This window comes from Barbatula barbatula, assembly GCF_947034865.1.
Source record: "Barbatula barbatula genome assembly, chromosome: 10".
Taxonomy (NCBI): domain Eukaryota; kingdom Metazoa; phylum Chordata; class Actinopteri; order Cypriniformes; family Nemacheilidae; genus Barbatula; species Barbatula barbatula.
In genome coordinates, this window is record NC_136773.1 from 2,274,890 (window position 1) to 2,298,239 (window position 23,350).

General features: G+C 39.7%; 1 protein-coding gene across 3 annotated transcripts in view; it reads right to left on the reverse strand.

Moving 5' to 3' along the window:
- Positions 1 to 1,607: 1,607 nt before the first annotated feature.
- large2 (LARGE xylosyl- and glucuronyltransferase 2) overlaps positions 1,608 to 23,350 on the reverse strand; it is a 48,476-nt gene continuing 26,733 nt past the window's right edge. For all 3 annotated transcript variants that reach the window (XM_079465480.1, XM_079465479.1, XM_079465481.1), the window contains 14 exons: positions 12,872 to 13,059; positions 11,515 to 11,804; positions 11,303 to 11,385; positions 10,376 to 10,499; positions 7,912 to 8,083; positions 7,724 to 7,828; positions 6,947 to 7,059; positions 6,657 to 6,782; positions 6,201 to 6,356; positions 5,047 to 5,210; positions 4,314 to 4,592; positions 4,083 to 4,229; positions 3,666 to 3,861; positions 1,608 to 3,367 (listed from right to left, as the gene is read on the reverse strand). In XM_079465480.1, the coding sequence (XP_079321606.1) occupies positions 3,170 to 3,367; positions 3,666 to 3,861; positions 4,083 to 4,229; positions 4,314 to 4,592; positions 5,047 to 5,210; positions 6,201 to 6,356; positions 6,657 to 6,782; positions 6,947 to 7,059; positions 7,724 to 7,828; positions 7,912 to 8,083; positions 10,376 to 10,499; positions 11,303 to 11,385; positions 11,515 to 11,804; positions 12,872 to 12,974 (2,256 nt within the window). In that variant the 5' untranslated portion in view covers positions 12,975 to 13,059 and the 3' untranslated portion in view covers positions 1,608 to 3,169. The remainder of the gene's footprint in view (positions 3,368 to 3,665; positions 3,862 to 4,082; positions 4,230 to 4,313; positions 4,593 to 5,046; positions 5,211 to 6,200; positions 6,357 to 6,656; positions 6,783 to 6,946; positions 7,060 to 7,723; positions 7,829 to 7,911; positions 8,084 to 10,375; positions 10,500 to 11,302; positions 11,386 to 11,514; positions 11,805 to 12,871; positions 13,060 to 23,350) is intronic.

Here is a 23,350-nt window from a genome sequence, read left to right on the forward strand (position 1 = left end):
AGCGAGAGAAAATGATGTTCTAGCAGTTACTAATGGAAAATTGCTTGCTTGGTCTGTCAATTGTGAAACAGGAAAGTAAGCAACAATTTCTTATTATTTCCCTTATGAAATCAGACCATTCACATTTAGAGTAGCAACTCAATTTATGAAAAGCTGTAATGAAAGAGAGCACGTTTTCTTGCTTAGTCAGACATTTGAATGAAGCTTATTGTAGGCAAGATCCACCCACTTACCAGCCAAGGTGTCATTTAAAGGGATAGTTTACCTCAAAATGAAGAGTTTGTCATCATTTACTCACCCTCACGTGATTCCAAACCTGTATGACTTTCTTTCTATAGCAGAACACAAAAGAAGCTGCTTGAAGAATGTTGGCAACCAAACAACATTGACTCCCATTGACTTTCATTATATGGACACAAAACCACAGAGGCATTTCTCAAAATATCTTCTTTCGTGTTTCGCGTCATATAGAGGCTCTGAACCACATGAGGATGAATAAATTGCATGATTTTACATTTGGTACAACTATTCCTTTAAGAAAAGTTTTGTGTGTAGTTCATATCAATCATACACTGAACGGGCTGTGGGAGGTCTATACTAACCCATCCAACGCAGAGACTAAAAAGGATGTGATTGAAAAAGACATAACCAAGAGTCAGATGAGACTAAGCTTTGGAATCAGCAAGAAACAGCTATTACTTGCCACCGTCTGTTGTATCTAATGAATTATTCAAGCACGAAAACATTTCACCATGCCAGTCCATTTCCTAGATTGTGTTGCCGAGGCGTTCGGATGTTCGGCGCTCACACTGTGAACAGAGCTCCCCGCGTGCCCTTCCCTGTAATGTGGTGCTTGGTGGAGTGAGTGAATGAATGCTGAGAACGCCGATTTAAACTCATTCGCTGTGTGCAGTGGATTCTGATTCATGATGTCATGAAGGGCCACTTCAGGCAATTACAAATACATTAGCCCACTCAGTGCGGGAAATAGCCCTCCGCTCACACCCGGGGCTCTCCGGTTACCTCGCTCTCTCGAATTAACTTATGCTGCGACCGTATGGAAAACAATAGGTCGACATCAGGGGCGCCTACTGGAGCGTATGCATAGAAACTTGACCACTTACCGTTTCAGCAACTGACCGTCTGTGGGTGTTGAACTTAATAAAGACCTTCCTTTCGTTGGATTCATTTGCAGGCTTTAGTTTCAATTGATTCATCCAGAGCTCTTTTGCTCTCAGCGTTCTAATGTATCCTGTTATCGCTTTTAGAGAGCGAGAACCCTTGTCACAAGGGACACGTACATGCTGAAGTAATTGACAAGGTTTCGTAGGTCATTTGGAGTAGTCATTGCGCCTACTGATCAACCTTTCCACTATATCGTGAACTTTGCATCTGTTTATGTAATATGATTGCTATTTGTGAAATGCTTTGGAACGGTTTGGATCTGAACCTTATTAGATGTTGTGCAAAATAAAGAAACACTGGGTTATATTTTTCTCAAACTATGAATCACCGCTAGCGCTTCAAACTAACTCTTAAACTGAAACATTCAGTGAAAGGCACAGAGCCTGACTCATCCACCCTTGCAAAATAAACACGAGAACTTTGACAGTTTATAGAAACAGGGACATTTTATTTAAAGCACTTTGTCCCCTACATAGAAAAATATGATTGATTTAAGTCAACAATAATAAATAGAGTACCTGTATTCTCGCAGGCCCCGCTGATGCGTACAGTAGTACAATCAATATCCAGTTTACGCGACACAGCAAAGGCACGGGTATTTACCGTAAATCTGCACAGTCTGATGGTGTGCCCGGGCATGAATGGCATAGGACGGGTGAACTCAATATGACCCCGAGGAGAGTAACTTGCACGGGGAATAACATTGTGACAGTGATTGGTGCAATGGATCGTACAACCTTTCACGTTAGCTCCAGGTTTAGATTTTTTTCAGACTCATTCTTTCCAAGTGACTGACGGTGAATTGGAAATTTGATTATCATCTGGGAGGCAGACCAGAACATGATATAGGTTTCACACGATCCTAGTGACTGGGTAAATATTAGGTCCATTAAAAATGGACCCTCGAGTGACTCTCAAAGCGAATGTGCACAGAATCACACGCTGCCAGGTTGGTAATGTAATCTTTCTGTAAAAGTATGTCGTGCAAACCCTAAAAGCTAAAAAAGTGATTGAAATAAGTGGAACCAGGGTATAGGGAAGTGTCATGGTATACGATTCTGGATGTTTAAGCGTGTCATAATGTGCGCCATTTTATGTGTCAAATATACAGTAAATGCAGCAGTTATACATAACCAGAAGACTGATCCTTCTTAACAGAAATGTCTTTACAACATTCAGGCCCCAGGACCACACACAAATACTTTGTGTCAAGCATTCAACGTCCGTATTTACCACAAGCGAATCAGTGTTGCTAAATTAAAAAATACTGTGATTTTCTTTTTTATAGTGTAAAACATACATAGGCTGTAAGTCATCCTCTGTAATTTTTTTCATCTGCATTAAAAACAAAGAAAAATATTTTAAATATTTTAAATATCAAGGAAATTATAAGGCTCAAATGTTCCTCTCGTCTTGTTGACCTCCCCACACTTCAGTCCAGCAGAAGAGTATTTCGAAAGCTCATTCATTTCAAGTTCATTTCTACTCCTTTAATATTCCACAGAATTGTTTCAAAGCTGTGTAGCGACATGGACCACTAGCCGTAGATCTGTAGTGAAGACAAAAGCCCTGATTGTCAAAAAATGTCTTGATCATGACCGTTGTCTTTAGGCTATAAAGCAATTGACTCATCACAAACGCTCAACAGACGTATAACGATGTCCTTTGTTACGTTGTTTTGAAGCCGTCGAAATGTTTGGTAGAGTTTTCACCACCCTGTTTGGTGTAAACCAGTCTGAGGTGGGTGTGGTGCTGATGTCATTGATTTTCACAGTTCGCTGCTGTATGAATTGCAATATAACAAAAATGTAAGTTCAGGTTTTATAGTCTGTACTCAAGAGAGGCATGGGTCTGTATGACGGCAGCTTCGTTCCTACCCCTAGACACCAATTCCATAACCTTAACCGGAGCAGCTTTTGCCTTTAGTCTCAATGGACTAGATCAAGCCATTCTCCTTTGTGCTAAAGTACATTTGAAACAGGTTTCAGATGTTCCTCTGCGCTGTGAGGTACTTGAGGGCAGCAGAACCGTACTTTCGAGAAAGGTCTTGATGGAACTCGTCCTTTAATGTTGTCAAGCAGTAACGATAACTCGGACTGGATCGGAACTTTGAGATGTCAAAGCTTGGCGCGTGAGGCATGTGGATCATGAAGGCATTTGGTAACACAATGAGATCATACTCCTGCGACAGAAAAACAGAGATTAGCGATAAATCATCTGGGTTGGAATCAAATTGGCGTCCAATAAAAAAGACTTCTAATTTTTGTATTTTATCGTATTACAATAGCAAGAAAAAAATCATATAATAATGTACTCAAATTTAAAATAATTTTAGATTTAAAATATGAATACAATTATTTTCCATGTAGCGAAATATGTCTTAAATGGTTAAATAGGATTGAGTCTCTCAAACAAGGATGATCAGATTTGGTGGTCCGTGGTTCTTAAGGAAGGAAAACCCCTGATCTGAGACACCTTACCTGAGCGTCAAGCTCCATGATATGAGATACTTTGTTCCAGCCAAAGCCTACAAATCTCTGATCGTATTCGGGACAGTCTCGTCGTACAACAACGTACGGCTCAAAATCTGCTTCCCACTCCACTTTGTATGGGGTTGTGGCTGTCCTCCATTTGGCATAATTGGTTGGTGCGTGACCCCTCGTCCATACATGATACCTATAAAACAAAACCCCTAATTATTCGAACAGTTAAAATGGGGAAAAATGTTGTGGATGTCCTGTAGCTCGGTGGTTAGAGCATGGCGCTAGCAACGCCAAGATCATGGGATCGATCCCTGGGAATGCACGTACTTAGAAACAAATGTATAGTATAATACAATGTAAGTCACTTTGGATAAAAGCGTCAGCCAAATGCATAAATGTAATGTTCTACTGTACCTGAAGGTGTAGAGAGTCCCCATGTCCAGCATTGACAGCAGCTCAGCTTTAGATTTGGGGAAGGAAAGGCGGTATCTCAATGTCTCAAAGGCAGGTACAACCAGGGCCTTCTTGGTGTTGGCCATGTCCAGTTGGACAATACTTTTTCTACAGATAAAACACTTAAACTATTAGTACAATTATATTATGATCGACAGACTAAAACTATTCAAAGTAGCAGTCGTTACTGACCTGAGGTAATCGTAGAGGCCGTACATGGGAAGGAAGTCTACATCAGTCAAAAAGACGTACGGCGTGTTGACATTGCGGAGAGCCACGTTGCGTACCAGATTGACAGGGTAGAACTGGCCTTCCTTATAAACAATATGATAACCCACATTCTTGCGGTTTTTGAGCACTTCAGAGGCCTGAGCATAGCGGAGGAACTGCTGGGCCTCGGCATCAGACATGTACAGGGCCAAACTAATGGGGCCCTCCCAGTGTTTACAGATGGCCTCCAGCATTTGCAGTCTGTGGACAAAGAGAAAGTATCTCTGTATTACATTGTAAACCTGGCAGGGAAACTGTTCAGTGTTTTTCATTCTGACTTTCTTTTTTGTCAAATGCTTTCAGTTCTGTTCTTGTTTTAGCAAATATGTGTGAAGATATTTTGTAGATTAAGTATACTGCATTTCGCGAATTAGGAGATTTTTATTTAATTTGGCATTTCCATCACTTGTATCTTATGTGAAATGTAAATAATGTGCATACAACAACCAGAGTGATGGAAACATTATAAGAGAAAAACATGTTTGGAAGATACTGTGAACTTGCAGTGCTTGTAATAATCGCTGCTCATTTCAATCTCAGTGCTCCTCAGGGTCCATTAAACCCAACATTAGTTGTGACAGTTCTGTAATTAAATTGCATTGGCATGATCGGTGACTGCAGATCTGCGTTCAGACAGACATTCAGTCATCCTCACCTGTCCATAGAGAGCTGTGCGACCAGCGTGACATCCGTGCCGTCATCTGTAGGCGTGTATTCATACTGCAGGAAGTACAGGTGAACCCTGTGCAACATGATCCGCTCCCTCCGGAAGTCATAGCACTGGTCGTCCTCATCTAACTCCTCCAGGGCTTGCTGAAGCTGGAAAACATGAATTATGAAACACTGAATCACTCTGGTGAAACAACATTATGCAGACTCTAGATATGAGGCTCTTTGAGATTTTAAGATACACTTTCTTCCCAAATTCAAGGCCGGGTTGCATTTAGGCATGAGGATTCGCTGCACAAAACATAACGCTCCTGTCCTTCTGAAACCATATTTCGCGACTTTTATTTTTCGCCATAAGTCATTATTATTAGTCACCCTTTTGTCAATGGGTTCTGCAAATATCTACCAAATAAAAGTATAAAAAAGTGCTAAGTCAACATTGACCGAGGTTTTGGAAGGACAGCAACGATAACTGTATTTTATCAATACACATTTAGTTTACAGCTTATTTAGTAGTAGACTTTTAGTTTCTTAAGCATCCTTATCACAACCAATAATATGGCCATTAAATTATTTTCTTAAAAGTTAATTCATTTGCACTCTTTATTATACAAAGACTGGTGCTTTCAAATCGTGATTAATCGAATCCAAAATAAATGTTTGTGTTTATATAATATATGGTGTGTATATATATATTTATATGTATGCATAATTACACATAAAATATTCTACAGTTCAGAAATATGTGTTATAAATATGTACTTGTATATAATTATGTAAACATTTGTTATAAATATATATACATGTATATGTGTGCATTTACTGTATATATACATATAAATATACACAACACACACTTATATCATAGAAACACAAACATTTATTTTGGATTCGATTAATCGCAATTAATCGCACTAAAATAGACACCAGTGTGCCAGTGAAGAGCTTGCTTGTCTTAAAAAAAGATACGTGATAGAACAAGAAAGAACCCAGACGATAATCAGGATAAAAATCACACAATAATAATTAAAATACCAGCAATAAAACATTAACATTACGCATTAGTTCTAATAAAAATAATTTTGACAAATTATTAAAAGAATCGAGTGTCTATGTTGTCAGTTAAGCACATTCTCTCACCGCTGTGCTCTCCGAGCTGGCCTGGTTGGGACAGCCGAAGAGTTCTCGACGGAGTAGATTCCCGTCGTATTCCAGGAACGTCAAGTAAAGATTGCGGAAAAATTCCACATGCTTGTTTTTTACTCGCAGCTTTTTGGGGGAGTTCCAGTGAATTACCTGCGTGGGAACGTAAGAAAACGGAGGCGTAGATAACTTGAAAGACATAATTTGCATACTAAAAAGGAAATTATACATGAAATGAATGTGAACATTTGCATTAGAGACAATTTGCAACAACACACTCAATAAATTTAGCAACGATGAAAGCAAAGCCAGAAGCAGAAGAAGCAGCACCCCACCAACCTTTAAAGTATAGTGATGGACATAATGCCCCACAAATCCTTTCCACTAGTTGACTAAAAATGTCTAAATTACTTCAAGCTGTACGTATCTTAAATGTTTCTAGTGTATTGTTACCTTCAGGTCTGACACTTCAGTGTAACACTGTTCAGAGCGTGTGTGGTCTGATAACTGGACATTCCAGAAGCAGGGGAGCTGATGTACCAGAACTGGGTTTTGTTTAATGAATGCATTGAATATATCCTGTGCAAGCATAAAACAATAACAGATTATATTTGGTGCATTATACAACATTCTTCAGCTATTGTTCAGTGAGATTTTATCACTTTTCATCAAATCTCACACTGGCTAAGATATAAAATTATTTTAAAAGTGTCTCTTGTCATATAATGTTGACGGATAGGGACCTGGTCTGCCAGAGATGTTGACAGCATGCTCATAAGCTCTCGCTCCGCCGTCAGTCTCCACGTCTGTTCCCAGCCAATCCTGCGCAGTTTCTCAAGGTACAGTAAAATCACACCTGAAGCCCAACAACAAAACACCTGTTGAGTCTGATGCAACGGCATTCTGTATATTTACAGATCCATGAATATGCTCAGGTGACCTCAAGTGACCATAATTGGGTTGCGAATCTGTTATAATGGAAATAATACAATGCATCTAACCATATTATAATGCTCATATACTTTACTATTACCACGTTCTCTTGGTCACCAGGCGGAAACGGTTTTGGTAAAGATTTGTCAGTTAAAAACAACCAAGACTACATTAAATGGATAAGGATACACATCATTTATACAACATGGTCAAAAAATTGTCCATGTAGTAAATAGGGCTGTCAAACGATTAATCGCGATTAATCGCATCCAGAAAAAGGTTTTCATTTATAAACACAGAAACATGTATACATATTAAGCAAATATTTGAATGTATTTATGTATATTTTCCAATAATTTTAATAATATCTAAATGTTTATTCTATATTTTTGTTTTTGTTTTTAGAATGTATAAATACAAAATGATATGCACAGTACACAGACACATATTATGTTAACAAAATAGTTTATTCTGGTGGATGCGATTAATCGCAATGAGTCGATTGACAGCCCTAGTAGTAAATAAGTGTAAACTTTGTGTTTTGTAGCAAAAGTAGTTATGAGCCACAGGCTCAAATGTAAGCTCACCTGTATTAAAGCCCCTTCCAAGGGCTGGCCAGGGTTTATGATTTTTCCACAGATTACCGAGGTACCAATCACTCTGATTCTCCACCAGACCAATCACCTGTTTCTCTGCAATCACAACATCAGCGTTACATCAACATCACTGGACATCTGTCATTCTCCAGGTGACTCGGGTGGGACGGAGTAATCACCAGTGAACTTGCGGAAGATGGCCCAAAGCTCGGCGATGTCGGTGGCGAAGGTGATGTCCGTATCGAGGACGATGACCTTTGAAAGGTTGAATGGCAGAGCTTTGGTGAGGGTGAGCTTCATCAGGCCGTAAATTCCTGAATAGTGTTTGTTTGGTATCCATGACACCTCCGACTACATCACACAGAAGAAAGACAAAAAGATACATTTCTTCAAAACTAGCAACAGAGGACTGCAGAGTCTGTCCATTTTTTTGATGACCATCTGTATTCTTCTTCAAATTTCTCCAATAAACAGTTGTAGGCCATTATTCTATCAGCTAAGATGCATCGCAGCATTTAACTCAAAGCAACAAAGTATTTAAAAAAGAGAAATATTACGGCTTTATGTAAAGATTTTAATGACAAGGTCTTATTGGGCATTCATTTGTATTAAACCAACACTGTGGCGAGCAGGGCGGGATGAGAGCCGTGAGGTAAAGGTGTGAGGCCGGTCATGTGAGTGATAATGAGTGTCAGCTGTGCTTGCACCGGTCTCGCATCTCGCATCTCTCACGGAGGAGCTCAGGAAGCATAAGAGAGGAGCGACAGGAGTGTATGACGAGAGAGGACCGGGCCCGGACATGTGTTAAGTTTGTGTTTATGGATTTGTGGCCGGCAGTCTACCGTAAGGTCTTTTACTTCTGTCATTGTTGTTCGCCGGTTCCCGCCTCCTTCCTTCCTTTTACGGAACTTTGTTACAAACACTTTGTAGTTGTTCGCCCTAAAAATAATGTCTCTTTAAAATTCTGCTCTTTACATTTTTCTGACCATTTTTCTGAGAATCAAGCCTCTCCCTCTGCTATTGGCTATTTTAAAAGGGCAGAACCCACTCAATATGTCCCGCCCTAATTTCCTGTTTTATGCATCGAACAAAGCTGCAAAGTTCAAGGCACTTCGATTGGTCTTCAAGCACACAATCATGTTTTCAAGAGACTGACACAACCACATCATTCACAATGATATGAAGCTGGGGAGTTTATGTAAAAGGTTTTGTGTAGCTCTTCACCAAGAATTCGTCCGTTACATTTTTAAACAAAAAGAAAAGTGTTCAAAAGATGACATCGCATCGACTTTTTCAGCTTTTACCGAAGCACAAATCCTCCTCTAACAACCTCGGAGCACACGTTACGTATATCTAGAAGGTTTGCAATATAACCACAACTCAAAATCTAGTTCCCTACAATAAAGTTACTGTTACACTGTATACAGAATTATCTCCGAGACATCTATTCACATAACCCGAAACACCCGTGTTCCCTGTTTGCGTCTCTATTCTGTGGTCGCAGATTCATCTGCTCCCAATATGTAACCCTTCACAGTCCTCATTGTGTGTCTTATCTTTTCAGCATGCAGCCTTAATGACCTGAACTCAGGTTTAATAATAATCTGCAAGCGAGGGCTTGATTGAAAAAGGCCGGATTTCCAGCAGCTTAGCTTTCATATACTCAGGAGAGCAAAGAGGTCTCTGTACGCAGCGGAGAGACGCAGGATGTTAAATCTGCATGATTAGAGAAGGCTCCGAGCCAAACAGCTGACAATCAGAGATGAACTCCAAGCGGTTCACGAGAGAGCCGAACGGGACGAGATAGAACATATCTGTGTTTTTCTGCACGCGAGTGGGCGTACGCATTCACGCGAGCGTCCTTGAGTCCGGGAGAACTCGAACGCTGTCTCCTCGAATGTGTGTGCGTGTGAGGCGCGCTCTTTGATTGTCACGTCGCTCGTTCAGCCAGCCGTGCGCTGCATAGAAAAAATCAACAAACAGACAGTGAATAATTCAACGGCACGGCGAAGCCGGCTCTCACACGCCAGGTCTTTAAAAAAACAGGCGCACTGTCACTTTGAATGTATGACCAGGAAATGAATAATTCTGTGTTTCCTTTGGTGCGTAGAGGAGCTTTCAGAGAGCAAAAGCTTTTGAGGTTGCCGGAGTGTAAACAACCTTGATGTCTTCACTGTCAACGATACGCGGAGTATTGTCCTGAAGGGACCTTTGCCCCTTCATTACGGCCCATCCGCACATCTGACACGCCTTTATTGATGCTCGGAGAGGTTTGCATCCGGCATCGCAGCCTGTTTCATTTCAAAACTGTATCTGCTTACATTTTCCCATAAAAGGTGCTGTGTGTAGTGTTTTGGAGGATCTATAGGACATAAATGCAATATAATATACTTAACTATGTGTTTAGATGTGTCTTACATAATGAAGCGTAATATTTTTATTACCTTCTAGCTGCAAACACCCTTACATGGAATTCATGTTGTTTCTGCAGTAGCCCTAAATGGACAAACTCTACGGAGCGTGTTTCGTGAATACATTATCTCCTGAAAAAGTGACGAAGTGTGCCGTTGGTTGCAATTCGTAACCTCACCACTAGATGCCGGTAAATTTCAAACGCTGGACCTTCAAGAGGCAGGTACTTACTTTGAGTTCATCTGCGTCGTAGAAGCTGACTTGTACGGACGGCACCATCCACGACTGGAACAGAGTGCTGAGGATCTGATTGGCCACCGTGTCGGTGATGAAATGAAAGTGGAGGGGGTTTCGCCTGGAGTAAGAGAAATTGTTATAGAACTTCTGCTTTTGACCAAATTACATTATCAATCATAATGTTATGTTCACACCAGAGAAGTAAACCAGACATTTTTAATGTAGGTGTGATCAAAATCTATTTATTTCTTAATGTATTTGTGTTGGATGGATTTGTGACATCAGCTTTCAAATGTCAATTGTAAATAAGCTCAAACTTCAGAAAGTGTTTTAAAATGTTCAGTATTTCTGATTTATAAATTCAGGTTATACTTGTAGAGTCATATAATATGGGGCATAACAGCAAAATCTAAATATTCATTCTTTCCCACTCTTCACAAATATAGCTCCATTACAATACAGCTCTATATACTACAGTAGTGTCCAAAAGGGATGTCCAGCAGGCATATTATTACAATATTTGCGTTTAATTCTTTTTCTCAAAATAGCGAAAACACTCAACTTTACATGTATTTGACAATTTGTTTGTAAAAAGGCAAACAACAGCATATCAGGGAATATGGCTTTCATTCAAATATGCAGAAACAGTGCATAGAAAAAAGCTGACAGGAAATAAAGCCTACATTTACTTATTACTTGTGTAGTAATATTTTGTAGTCCTTCTCCTGATTCAATAACCTTTGTGCATGTCGTGCAATTTTTTGCCGACCCTCTTTAAATTCTTCTCAAAGCTAATATTCAGTTTATACTTCAAGTACAACAGAAACTCTTTAATGCATCTTTAGTAATAATATAATATAATAATTTTCCACAATTGGACATAACCTTTGGCCACTACCGTTTAAATTCATAGGCTCTCACCTGTGGAACAGGATGGATTTGACCAGAGTGACGACATCTCGACTGGCGTTGTGACCCGCACACACACATGCCACGTGAATCAACTGTGTGTGAACAGAGTTTCAGATTTAACATTGTTCTAGCGAAAAATGATGTGGTCTCACGTCTTCACAACGTCTAACAGCTTCTCAACAGATTCATATTTCCTGACAGAAGCTAATGTGCCATCTCACCTCACACTTCTCGGCGGTGGGCGAGCGAGAACACTCGCTGTGATTGGCCCGTTCCTCGGCCGTGTTCTCCACATCCTCCGGACCGGTATCTGCCGACGCCACCCACTGCTGGTTGCCATAGTTACCCTCGGCAGGCTGGGCAGCCAGGCCCTGCGATTGGCTCAGCTGTAGCCGGATCTGCCTGTTCTCCTCCTCCACCTCTCGAACCCGTGAGGCCAGGACGTCCCGTTCCAGCAGCCGAGCTTCCGTGGATTCCACCAGGCATGCCGAGAGGAGCAGGGAGCGCCCGTCTGATGCACAACACATTTCATTTGAGTGGCTTTGACAGATTGCACCCCAGAGATAGATGGATGAGAGGTAGGGGAAGCTCAGTAGGTTAAGACATCTCAATATACAAGGTGATGTCGGCTGCGATGATTAGTGCGGCAGAAAATTGGGTGCGATCGAGAAGAACAAAGTAACAGGCATTGAATTTATCGGATGCATTTGATGTATTTTTCAGCTTCGAGCTTATTAAGCAAAGCTCCAAACAATCTGTCTGAAATTGTCTTCGCGATAAATTCATCGAGGTGTTTAGAATACGCTGAAACATCCACACGCGCACAAACAAAATGGTGCAGTAAAAAAGGATCAAATTGGAGTGGTAAACTAGAAGCCTCTAGTTTCTACCTGGTCATTTTGATTCCAGTTAAAGAAGACTTTATGAACAATGGAAAGCAACATTACGCCCCATTTGTTTGCTATGAAGACCTTTGAAGCATAAAGTTAGTTAAAGATGCTTTGAGCATTTGTTTTAATGCCATGCATAAATTGACCCAACAACGTGACAGATATCACTGAAACAGATGTTGTGAGAAATCACACCTGTCTTTTTAACAACCCTGGGCTTTGAAAACGCAACAAAAGGAAAGAAACGCTCTTTCCAAGTGAATCATTTCAAACTTTCGAGTTTTTCTTTTTTAGGTCTTCCATTAAACTCTAATTTCATCAATACTGATGTTTATTCTCTGATAATATACGCGCTGCATATGTATATGTTGCATGCGTGTGTGTGTGCTGGAATATGATAGAGATAGAGAAGCCGCACAGAACATATCAGAGATAAAAAGAGCTTCTATACCGATTAGCTTTCTTCGATCTGACTGCAGCTCAGTTGGTATCAGCAACATTATTGTGTGCATGACTGAACTATCAGTGTCCCGAGATAAGGCTTTGACTGACAGTCACAACACCCATGTTATCTGAGAAAACTCTTTGTCTGTCCAGATCGGAAAACTAAAATTGAGCGGCGTCCATCTCATAGATCCCGTTTTCTCTAAAGATCTAAATATCTGACGGAAAGCACATCGACACTCACTTTCTGAGTTGCCCACGAGCAGGTAGACCCAGGTGAAGAGGATGATGAAACTCAGAGAAACCACCAGCAGCTTCAGCTTCCCTCGGCACGGGCAGAGCATCATGGGATTGTGGAGGGCTGGGCGGGGAAAGGGGGGAGCGATCAGGTTGGGGTCACTCTGATACTGGTCTCCTGCAGCATCCTTTCTTCTGAAATTAAAGATTGAGAGAAAGCGAGAGACGGGTCATTTTCTGTGAATTGATTTATTTGAATGAAATTGTATTCAAATAATGATATAGATATATAACAAATAAAATATATATAACAATTCATCTTTAAAAAATGTATTTGACAAAATGTAAGAGACAAATATTATTAAAAAGCTTTGCACATTCCAAATGAGCCTGGTAATATATCACTGAAACCTTAGAGGTACCAGGTTTCTAAACACATGCATTTGAAACAGCCAATAGAAGCATCTGTATGACAGGACAATGCAGATATCGGTACAGTAATAAATATCGATCCGATGTTGTTTCCCCTGTTTGTGCAATATATTGTCGGCATTAAAAGCATTAGACGCCTCCCGGGGGAAATAATGTATTATCAAACTAAACCCGGCCTCAACTTTCCTGGATGATACGCATTACGCATACAAGCCAAGTAACTTTACCCCACAGGTTCACGTCTGGCCGCACGCGACGTGGGCTACACGACAGCCATTGTTGTTTACAGCGCTCTTAATTAAAGAGCAAGCAGTGGGACGCTCTTCATCACCACAACAGACACAGATTAACAACACACAAAAGAGAGAGAGAGTGGTAGAGAGAGCGGGCGTAAAAGAGACAAAATAGTCTTTGTTTTATTACGAGCTTAATTAATCACGCTTAGGTATAATTAGACACACGCCTGCAGGAAACAAGATTGGATGCTGGCGAGAAACAAAGCTAAATGAGAGACGCTTAGGCGAGAGTTTGATGTATTTTGAGATGACTACCTATCGCCCCTGGGATTTGAGAGGAAGTTTTGAGGCGCTGTGGTTTGCATTAATAAGTGCTTTGCATACACAGAGATTGTCCTGGTTTCCGCTGTCCGGTACTGATTTTGCTTGATTCTTATTTCAAAACTTTTAATGTCGCCCCCTATAAAAAAATAAACGTTTCCCATTTAATCACTAGTAGAGAAATATTTGATTCTGCTTGTGAAAACCTACTTGAAGTCTTTTTTTTACATAAATTCATTCTACATCATGCACTTTCTATGAAAATATAACCTTGATAGCTTTAATATTGATTAAGACCATGTCAAAAGATTGAAACCAATGTTTAGGAAGTCAGCCGTTGTTGCAAAAAACATTTATTACAATTATTAATTTCAATATTTTAAATGCAAATATGAGTTACGTGTCTCAAAATATATCATATAATTTATAATTTACAGTGATATTAAACACATTATCTATTTTTGTATTTGTTGGCTATGACTTTGATGCTCAAAATGTAATACAACATAAGCTTGTCGATTTTATGTCAAATTTTCCTTGGCCCAAATGTATAAACAGTGCCCTCCATTGTTTTTGGCACCCTTGATAAATATCTGTAGGCTGTAATCGGCATTGTTTTCGTTTTGATCTTTTATTTTAAAACATCTACAAAATTCCAACATTTCATTCAAGTAAAACTATTTGAAGTGGTGGGAATATCACATTGTGACATTTTTTTTCTAATACACCCTGGCCAAAATAATTGGCAACCTTAGAAATTTGTACGTGTAAAATATCTCCCAGTATATTCCCATTAATATGAAGATTTTCTGAGTACACTAAGGTGACTATAAACATGATGTTGTCCAGTCATGACTTCACATAATATTGAGTAACACAAAGTCCAAACCCCATTCGTCACAATGGGTAAAACCAAATAATGTAGTTCTGATGAGCAGCCAAATATTGGAAAACTGCACCTCCATTACCACAAGTTGTTTAGGACACTGTACAAGAAACCAATCTTCTGGTCTCATGCAAAACCAAACCATACTGAAACTTCATCCAGTACTGGGGTCTATGAAAATGTTTTTTTTAGCAATAAGATAAGATAGGTTTGGTCCACACAGGGATAATAAAGCACCCCATGTCCACAGTTTAATATACCACCAGATCTTCATTGTTATATCAGAGGACATTATGAACATCTTGATCAGATACATGGCATGGCATCAGAGATCAAATCTAAAGCTGACTTGCTCTTATAGAAATATGATAACGGGTCGTGGTTAGATCTTCCATCGGCACATTGGTTCCAAACAAACGCCGTGGGTCACCAAACAGAAAATCAAGATCCGGCCATCGCCATCCCAGCAGTTCCCTGACCTGAACCCTATAGAAAATGAGTGGGATGAACTGAAGAAGAGGAAGGATCTGCAGAAATGGACTCGAATGACTCTCGATGTATTCTCAAACCTCATCACACTGAAAAGAAAACACTCAGAGCTGTTTTTCTTGTAAAATGAGATTGCGTAGTGTATTAAATACAAGGGTGCCAATAATTGTGGCCAACATGTACGGAAGAAAAACGTTTTTTACTATGTGATATTCCCCCTATTTCAAATCGTTTTTCTTCAATGGAATATTGGAATTGTATCGATTTTTGAAATAAAAGATGAAAACGAGAAACAATGCAGATTTATTTTTACAGCCTTTGCTCATGTTTACCAAGGGTGCCAATAATAGTGGAGGGCACTGCATAATCTTGACCTATAAAGCCAAGCATGAACGTATCTAATAATTTACACTTTTGCATATTGATAATTTGCATACGGATCAACAAGTAAATAATAAATAAATAATAACATCAAATAAAAAAAATGATTCATCTAACCCGCTTTATTTGGCCTGTATAGTCTGTACAGTAGTAAATATTTGTGCCTATAGTGGATAGTATGACTGTGGTAGACATCTTTGTTTATTTCTATTTTCCAGTTTTTGTTTGTCTCTTTTAGTCGTGCTGTCCTTATGTGGCCACCTCTGAATCCCTGTTTGATAAATGATGTCCTTCTTCGTATGACTTTGCCTTTGTTTGTTTGTTGTCTCGTATGTGGGCTCAAGAGTGGCTCTCTTACACGCTCAAGGCCTTTCTGAGCACTCCACTGCTTGTTACCAGACACACACAATCGCCACAGCTGCAAAAAAACCACCTCAAACTTCAGGGATGCCAAGTATGTGTGGTTGTTGGGGAAAAAAGCAAAGATATTAAAGTGCACAGTATGTGACTATGCGTTCTAAGTCGGACACCTTAAGTTACAGTACAGTATAAAACAGAGCACATGTCTGGAGACAAATAGCCGACCTTCATTTGGATCTCGAAATGTAACCTCAAGCAATTAACCCACAGAAAAGGAGGATATTTCTGCAGTGCAGTCTCGACAACATCATCCTCACTAAAATTCTCTTCATTACACAGACAGAATCTACACTGACAGAGATACAAAGAGGTTAACCGGAAAAAATCTGCTGACTGACTCGGTCGTAGATAACAGAATTACTCATTATCGACCCATGATGCAACACGGCTCCTTCATTCTTCTGTTGTCTAAATCGTCGTCCGTCAAATCTCTACGGGTCAATAAACTGACACTCGCTGTTTCCGTATGTATTTGTTTAAGAGAAATACGTGTGCGTTGTTTTGCTCGTGGCTTTTTAACCCATCCTCTTTGACGTAAATGCAATGTGACTGATCAACCTGGAGCTGAAATGGCATGAACACTGTCTACTATAATGTAATAAATAAATGCAATTTTGATCAACCTCGAGCTGAATTCTGGGTCCACCTCGTACAGTTTCTGTCATCAGAGCTAACCAGTAAAAGCAAAGAACTTTTAAGAAATATTTGTAAAAGAAAATATTTGTAAATACTGAGATTGCGGAAACACACGTACAGTGGATAAATATAAAGCATATAACACAAATGCACATATAAGTTGTTCTAGTAGTTTCCAATTGTAGATCACAGGTTTGATTCCCACAGAATGATTGAAGTGAATTCTTTCACACAGCCGCAAAAACAGAGCGATTTTCTGCTCTTTTCAGCTTCATCCGCGTGTAGCGCCTGAAGATTCGATCCGATGTCTCTGACCGCACACCTAATTGCATTGAAATCTTTCTGCCTCTCTTTTCCTCCTCCTCTAGACATCACAGGCCTCCTGGTGGTGCACGTCCAGCATTAAAGGTCAGCTGGTCAGAATTGTAAATGGTCAGGATTTCACATCGTGCCCCCTGGCAGTTAGAGGATGTCTTTCAACTGCGGCCGGCACCAGGCGTCCTCAGAGAAGCCCTCTGGCCAATTACACCTTCCCACCCTCATTAAAGCAACAGAATCAAAACCAATAGTTATCACCTAACATAAGGCAAGCTGATGGAATGTGACCGACGATCATATTGTCTGTATAATTCAACAGGTTTTTTTTTGCAAGACATTATATGTCGACAAAAGCAGCATGCAGTTATTGAAATGTAATGATTCACCCAGCTCGCAATGCCATACGCGATACTGATCTCAAAATGACTTGAGACAAATTAGATACGAACAACAGCCTAATATTTCTCAAATGCTGCATATTTCTTTGTAAAATATATATTTATTTTATGTCAAGATAACAAAACTTAACCGCAATTCAAATAAAATGTATAATAAAAAAGTCTGTTTAATGTAAATAAACTAAGTGCTTAAGCAGCTCAACTTTCTGTCAAATTTAAGGAGGCTTGGCAAAGGGGGGACAAACCCCAGATTTGATTTATGGTCCATACTGCATGTTGATATCCCCAAAAATGATGAACACTGCAGTTCTATTCATTATACACTATTCCTATACACAATGATTCGCACAAGTGTTAATATATTAAGTACTTTTATTCCATGATGGGATGCAGGTTAATACTTTAAACGTTTCGGCTAAAGCCTTCTTCAGTGTGTTTAGCCATTTGGTTGCCACATCCACATTTGAAACGATGTCATCATTATCATCATTGTCCACACCTGTCTAGCCCAATTGTTTAACACTTATCAATATGATCCGTTAACAACTTAAATGTCATCAATTTACATTCGGATCTTCATTGATCACTACACATCCCAACTCACATCCAACCAATCTCAAACAAATTCCAAAACGCCATCTAAAAAAAAGGATCATTGTAAAAAATATAGATATCACTACAGCAACACCACAAACCTCTAGATGTTGCAATAAACAAAAAAGAAAAAACAAATAACTTAAATATCAACAATTAAATACATTATATGAAAAGATCTTATACCTATACATTCCAATTGTTTAATACTATGTCCCATCTTCTTGAAATGTCTAGCCACTGGAGAAGATTCTGACATGCCGCACATTGTCTAGATGGAAAGCATCCCTGGATGAGGGTTTATTTTTCCTGACAACATCAGAATTTACAAATACATCTGTTAAATTTCGCAATCTCTTAAATGTAAATATTGGATTATATTGAAATGTATTATGTAAAGATGATGATAGTATATGCCAGTATTTGTGTATGAATGACTTAATTGAATTACTATGTTCATTGTGTTTCAATGTACAGTTTACGCAATAATGTCTCTGTTTTCGAATGGGTTTCTGTGTAGATCTGTCAAAGAAATAACTTATTTTCCATTCATTTGATTTAATGCATTATGTAGCCAACTTCCTGGGTATCCTTTAAGTCGAAATGGTTGAAAAAGTTATTTAGTTTGTAATGCAATACACTACAATTACGTTTCAATCTACATAATGAACTATATGGAAGACTTCGGTTTAGAGAAACTGGATGATAACTACTGTATCTATTGCTAGTAGAGTGTTTTTATCTGTAGGTTTTCGAAATACTGTTGTTCGTAATGATTCTTCAACCTTGGTTACTTTTACATGCAGAAAAGGTTTTGTTTCACTGCTTTTTTCCATAGGAAATATGTTTTAATTTACGGATGATATGAACTGATCTAACTCTACCAAACCGTGAAGCAATCATCAATGTATCGCATCCAAGTTTTGATTTTCGAACCTGATGGATTGTTATTATTTTTCACTGCAGTTCTATTGAAATATTCTTTATTTCAGCATCGAACAGCATGAATTGAGGGCGGGACTACTTGTCTAGTCTCCCCAATAGCAGGACATTATTCTAAATAATCATTATTTTGGAGATCCCTCTTGGTAACACTAATGTTGTGTGATTTACTTGATAAAATTGCCAGGTATTTGAAGGCTTAAAACTATTTCACGAACCCTCTATCGTTTCTGTTTTTGGCAGTAAATGACTCTAAACGGAAATCCAATAGACGTCGCACCTGGTTTGAAGAGCCGGCGGGAGCACGTCCCCTCTGTTTGTATTGGCACAGGTAAGCAGTCACCTGATTCTCTCATGGCTAGAGGTCTGATCATCGGCACATAAATCTCTCGGCTTGACATCTCTCATCTACTGCTTATTAATATTCTCTGAACAGAGAGCGAGAGCACGGATGAGACAACATCACCTCGGGGCTCGTCTATACTGCATGTGGGAGTAGAAAGGCTCGAATGCTTTGGAGATGAGGTCACATTGGGCTTTTGCTCTCACTTTTCAACTTTTGTGTCTTGTATTACAAAACCTGCCCGCTCTTGCTTTCGTTGGAATTGGCGAATCTCTCAGCTCGAACGCTGAACCGCCGCATCAGCCGAATCTGCGCTCGCCCGGACGATTTTTTCCAAACGGGAAATGCACGCCGTTTACGCCTTTTGTTTGAGGTGCCTTTAAATAGGTCACTTTGTGGAGGAACTTTATGATGCAGGGCTTTTAAAAGGTGATAGGCCTCCACCCAAAGCATCCATTAAACCGGAGCGAGCCAGAGAGTGAAAGTGATGAGGGAACAAAGCAAGTGAGCGAGTGAAAGGGGTCGAGGCAGGCTATCTGGGCAGCTTTCATAAGGATCTTTTGTCGAACAAGCAACAAGACCCCGCAGTCCTGCTCTTCAGGGACAGGTGCGCTAGTAAAACAGAAATTACTGTGCAGGCGTGAGCGGTGGGGGTTGAAATACTATACACAACGCTCAGCCCCCAGTGGATTTTATAGCCTACATACTCATCTCATCTGCAGTAGGGCCATACACATTAAACCAGCGAGCCCCTTTTAGTGCACTTCGCTATTGATCGGGATGAATAAACAGTCCGGACGCTCTCTTATCTGAAAGTCCACTTATCAACCTATATCAAAGTTCCACGAAAGCATGAAAGGAGACTTGTAATAGCTCACATACCTCCGCATACACACTTTCAAACGTATTCATGGCGAATTGCACACACGTACTGTATGCTCCAGAAAATTGCATCGTTTTGTGGACGTAAAACAACTTTGTCCTATCTGAGCTTTTTATGCCAGCCATTTGTACAATGATTTCTTTGAAAACTTTCCACGAGGGCATGAACTCTCGCCGTTGTGCTCGAGAAGTCACTAAAGATAGAAGCGCAAACTTGGATGAATATTTAACATTTTAATCTTTGGGTTGGTTATGTTTCATTGGTGCCGAGCGGGATGGATGGTTAACCCAGAGGTCCACTGCATCTGTCAGTCACATTATGATAATGTCATTAAAATGGTATTAAAATCTCTGTGGAGACAGAAGGACACTAGTGTCGCCATTTTAAATGGGGAATATGCAGTAATCATGAACAAAATCTGCTGATTGAAGTACAAATGACTTTAAGTCAGCCAAGTCGGATCGTGTTAGACGTTGAACATGTATAGATTGTGAAAACTATATAGAGTACATATAATGGCGTCTTAACATGTCAAGGACGAATCTCATTGGTTCTCGTGTGTTCTTGAATCTGAAACGTCTCTGATATACAGTACGTGAAGCCGGCATGCTACCATCATGCGTGTAGTTTTTCAGTCTATACAGCGGGTCAAACTAAATCTGTCTAGGCCAAATGCGCTCAAAATATGCATAGTTACTCAAAAACGAATTGTTTTGCTTCTGAAGACATTTATTAAACCACTTAAAAAATGTGTCACTCAAATTACGTCCGGCTGATGAAAGAAATCCATATTCACCTGGATGGCATGAGGGTAGATTTCATTTTTGGGTTCTTTCACTATCTATGCAGCCTTTCTGAAAGACACCATAGGCCGCAAAATGTGCCCGGATCGAATAATAAGAAGCGCAGCATGCGCCCTTTACAGACAGGCCAATCCCAGAATGCACTGCGGTCAACTCAGTGGCGTTTTCATCCAAAATGGTAAAGTCAAGAGAAATGCTGATTATACGTACACGTATTGTCCCTGCTGTAAGAATTGTATTGGTTTTAATGGAAACTATAATGGTGTCTATGATGGATTCTATTGGCGGGATGTTATATGGCAGAATAATCCTATTGAAATACTGTCCAAAACACGCTACAAAGATTTGTAATGATTTTATTGGAAAACGCTAATGGTTCTTAATGGTTTTTTAATGGAAAACAAAAAAATACATGCGATGGTTTCTATTGGGTTTCTGCCTTCAAAGAGCATATCAAATCATTCGTTTATGAGGTTTCAGCAACTTAAAAGACAATATACAGCTGCCTTACGTAGTGAGTAGACATTTAACCAGTTTATAGTTTTACGCCAGAAACAATATATGTTTGAACCATAAAACTTGATTCTCTCACTCTGATCTATTCGATGTATCACCAACAACCTTAAACTGTCTGATCAACACCTCCGCTATAACTAACCACTGGAAATCACTGGGTGAACTGCGCAGAACAAGGTTTGAAATGTCGCCTTCCATCTTTAAGCCACCCGAGGATAACTGACAGCCATTATGACCTTCTTTCCAGTGGCTTTGCAGCAAGGGATCATGGGATATCATCCATAAAGCCTGTCCCCATGTCTGATGCTTTTTGCATTGGGGGACTAATCTTCAAAACCACCGCTCTCTCTTTCCATCGCTCAATCCCTCTGTATACACCGCATATCTCCGCACATGCTTTAGTTGTCCCTTTGAGGTCTAAACCTGGCTAATCTTTCTCTCTTTTAAGCAACGAAACCAAATCAGCTTCTATCTCCCAATGTCTCCGAAAAACTCACAGAGCCTTAATCACATGTCTTGGGTGTGCGTCAGAGACACAGAGAGAAAGAGAAAATGAGACAGAGAATCCCTACCCATAAGACAACCGGTACTGTATGAATGATGCAGCTGTTCGTTGCTGAAAGAAGTCAATCGTCCAGGAGACCACCAAAAATATCTTGGAATAAATGCCTGGTCGCTTTGTTTACAAACGTAGAGAAAAATACAATATAATGGATATGCAAAACCGAAGCTGATGTCACGGCCACCTCTTAAAATAGTTACAAATTCCCATGAGATTGCCTTTGCAGTTCTGTTTGGTGCAACTGGTGTATACATGTGTACTGTTGTGCATCCCGTGTCCTGTGATTTAATCATTATTGTGGGTTTCTTACATCTTTAACTCTATAATGAACATTAATAAACACGTGCAGCAGAGTTTATACTTTGATTTACTTCTAGTACAAAAAGTTCTACATGGAGGCAACATCATAAGTGTGGAACAGAGAGAAGACCGATCATCTCATTTTCATGAGCACACAGCCCAAAGAAAATAACAATACATCGGAGGTTTATCTGTGTTCATACTGTGTCTATTCGAACCAGAATCTACATTCCAAAAGAAAAGCCTTCAGAGGAATATTACACAAAACTAGGTTAACTAAGTTGCATCCGACTTGCTCCAGATGTGTCAAAGTCAATCTGCGGTGATAGGGAGCCACGGTGACAGTTTCTGCACAATGCATCTTGTCTGCAGTTTTTGTTACATAACAATCTCCGTTTTGCACTTTCGGGAGTCCGGGTTCACCCGAATGCTCTAGCAAAGGCTAAAGTCACATGACAAAAGTCTACTGAGCTTCTGATAATTAAAATGTAAATCATTAAGCCTTTGTTTTAAAGCTAACCATTCATACGACTACACAGGATGTCTGGTGAAAAGAATAGCTTTCCTGCTTTCCTCCTCGAGCCATTACACACACACTTGTTTTTTTTCCATGATGGGGACGTTCCTTTGACTTTGTTTTTTAACAGAGCTAATGAAATCGTCAATCCCGATGCTACACAACCATAACCCTCATATCGCTGCTGTCCTTCTGAAACCTTGTATCTCCATATTTCGTCATTATTTTGGCTTTATACCCCAGGGATTTGGAGATAAACAAATATAAAGTATTAAAGTCATTTTAAAAGAACAGTGTTTTTTCAATTTCCTGTAAAATGGTGGACGAAAATGTGGTCTTCCAAGGTTTCAGAAGGACAGCGGCATATTTTGAAGAATGTTGGGAACCAAATAGTGTTGGTCCCCATTGACTTCTATTGTATGAACAGACAACCAATGCAAATCAATGTGGACCGACGGTTTTCGCTTACAATCATTCCTCAAAATATCATCTTTTGTGTTCTGCACAGG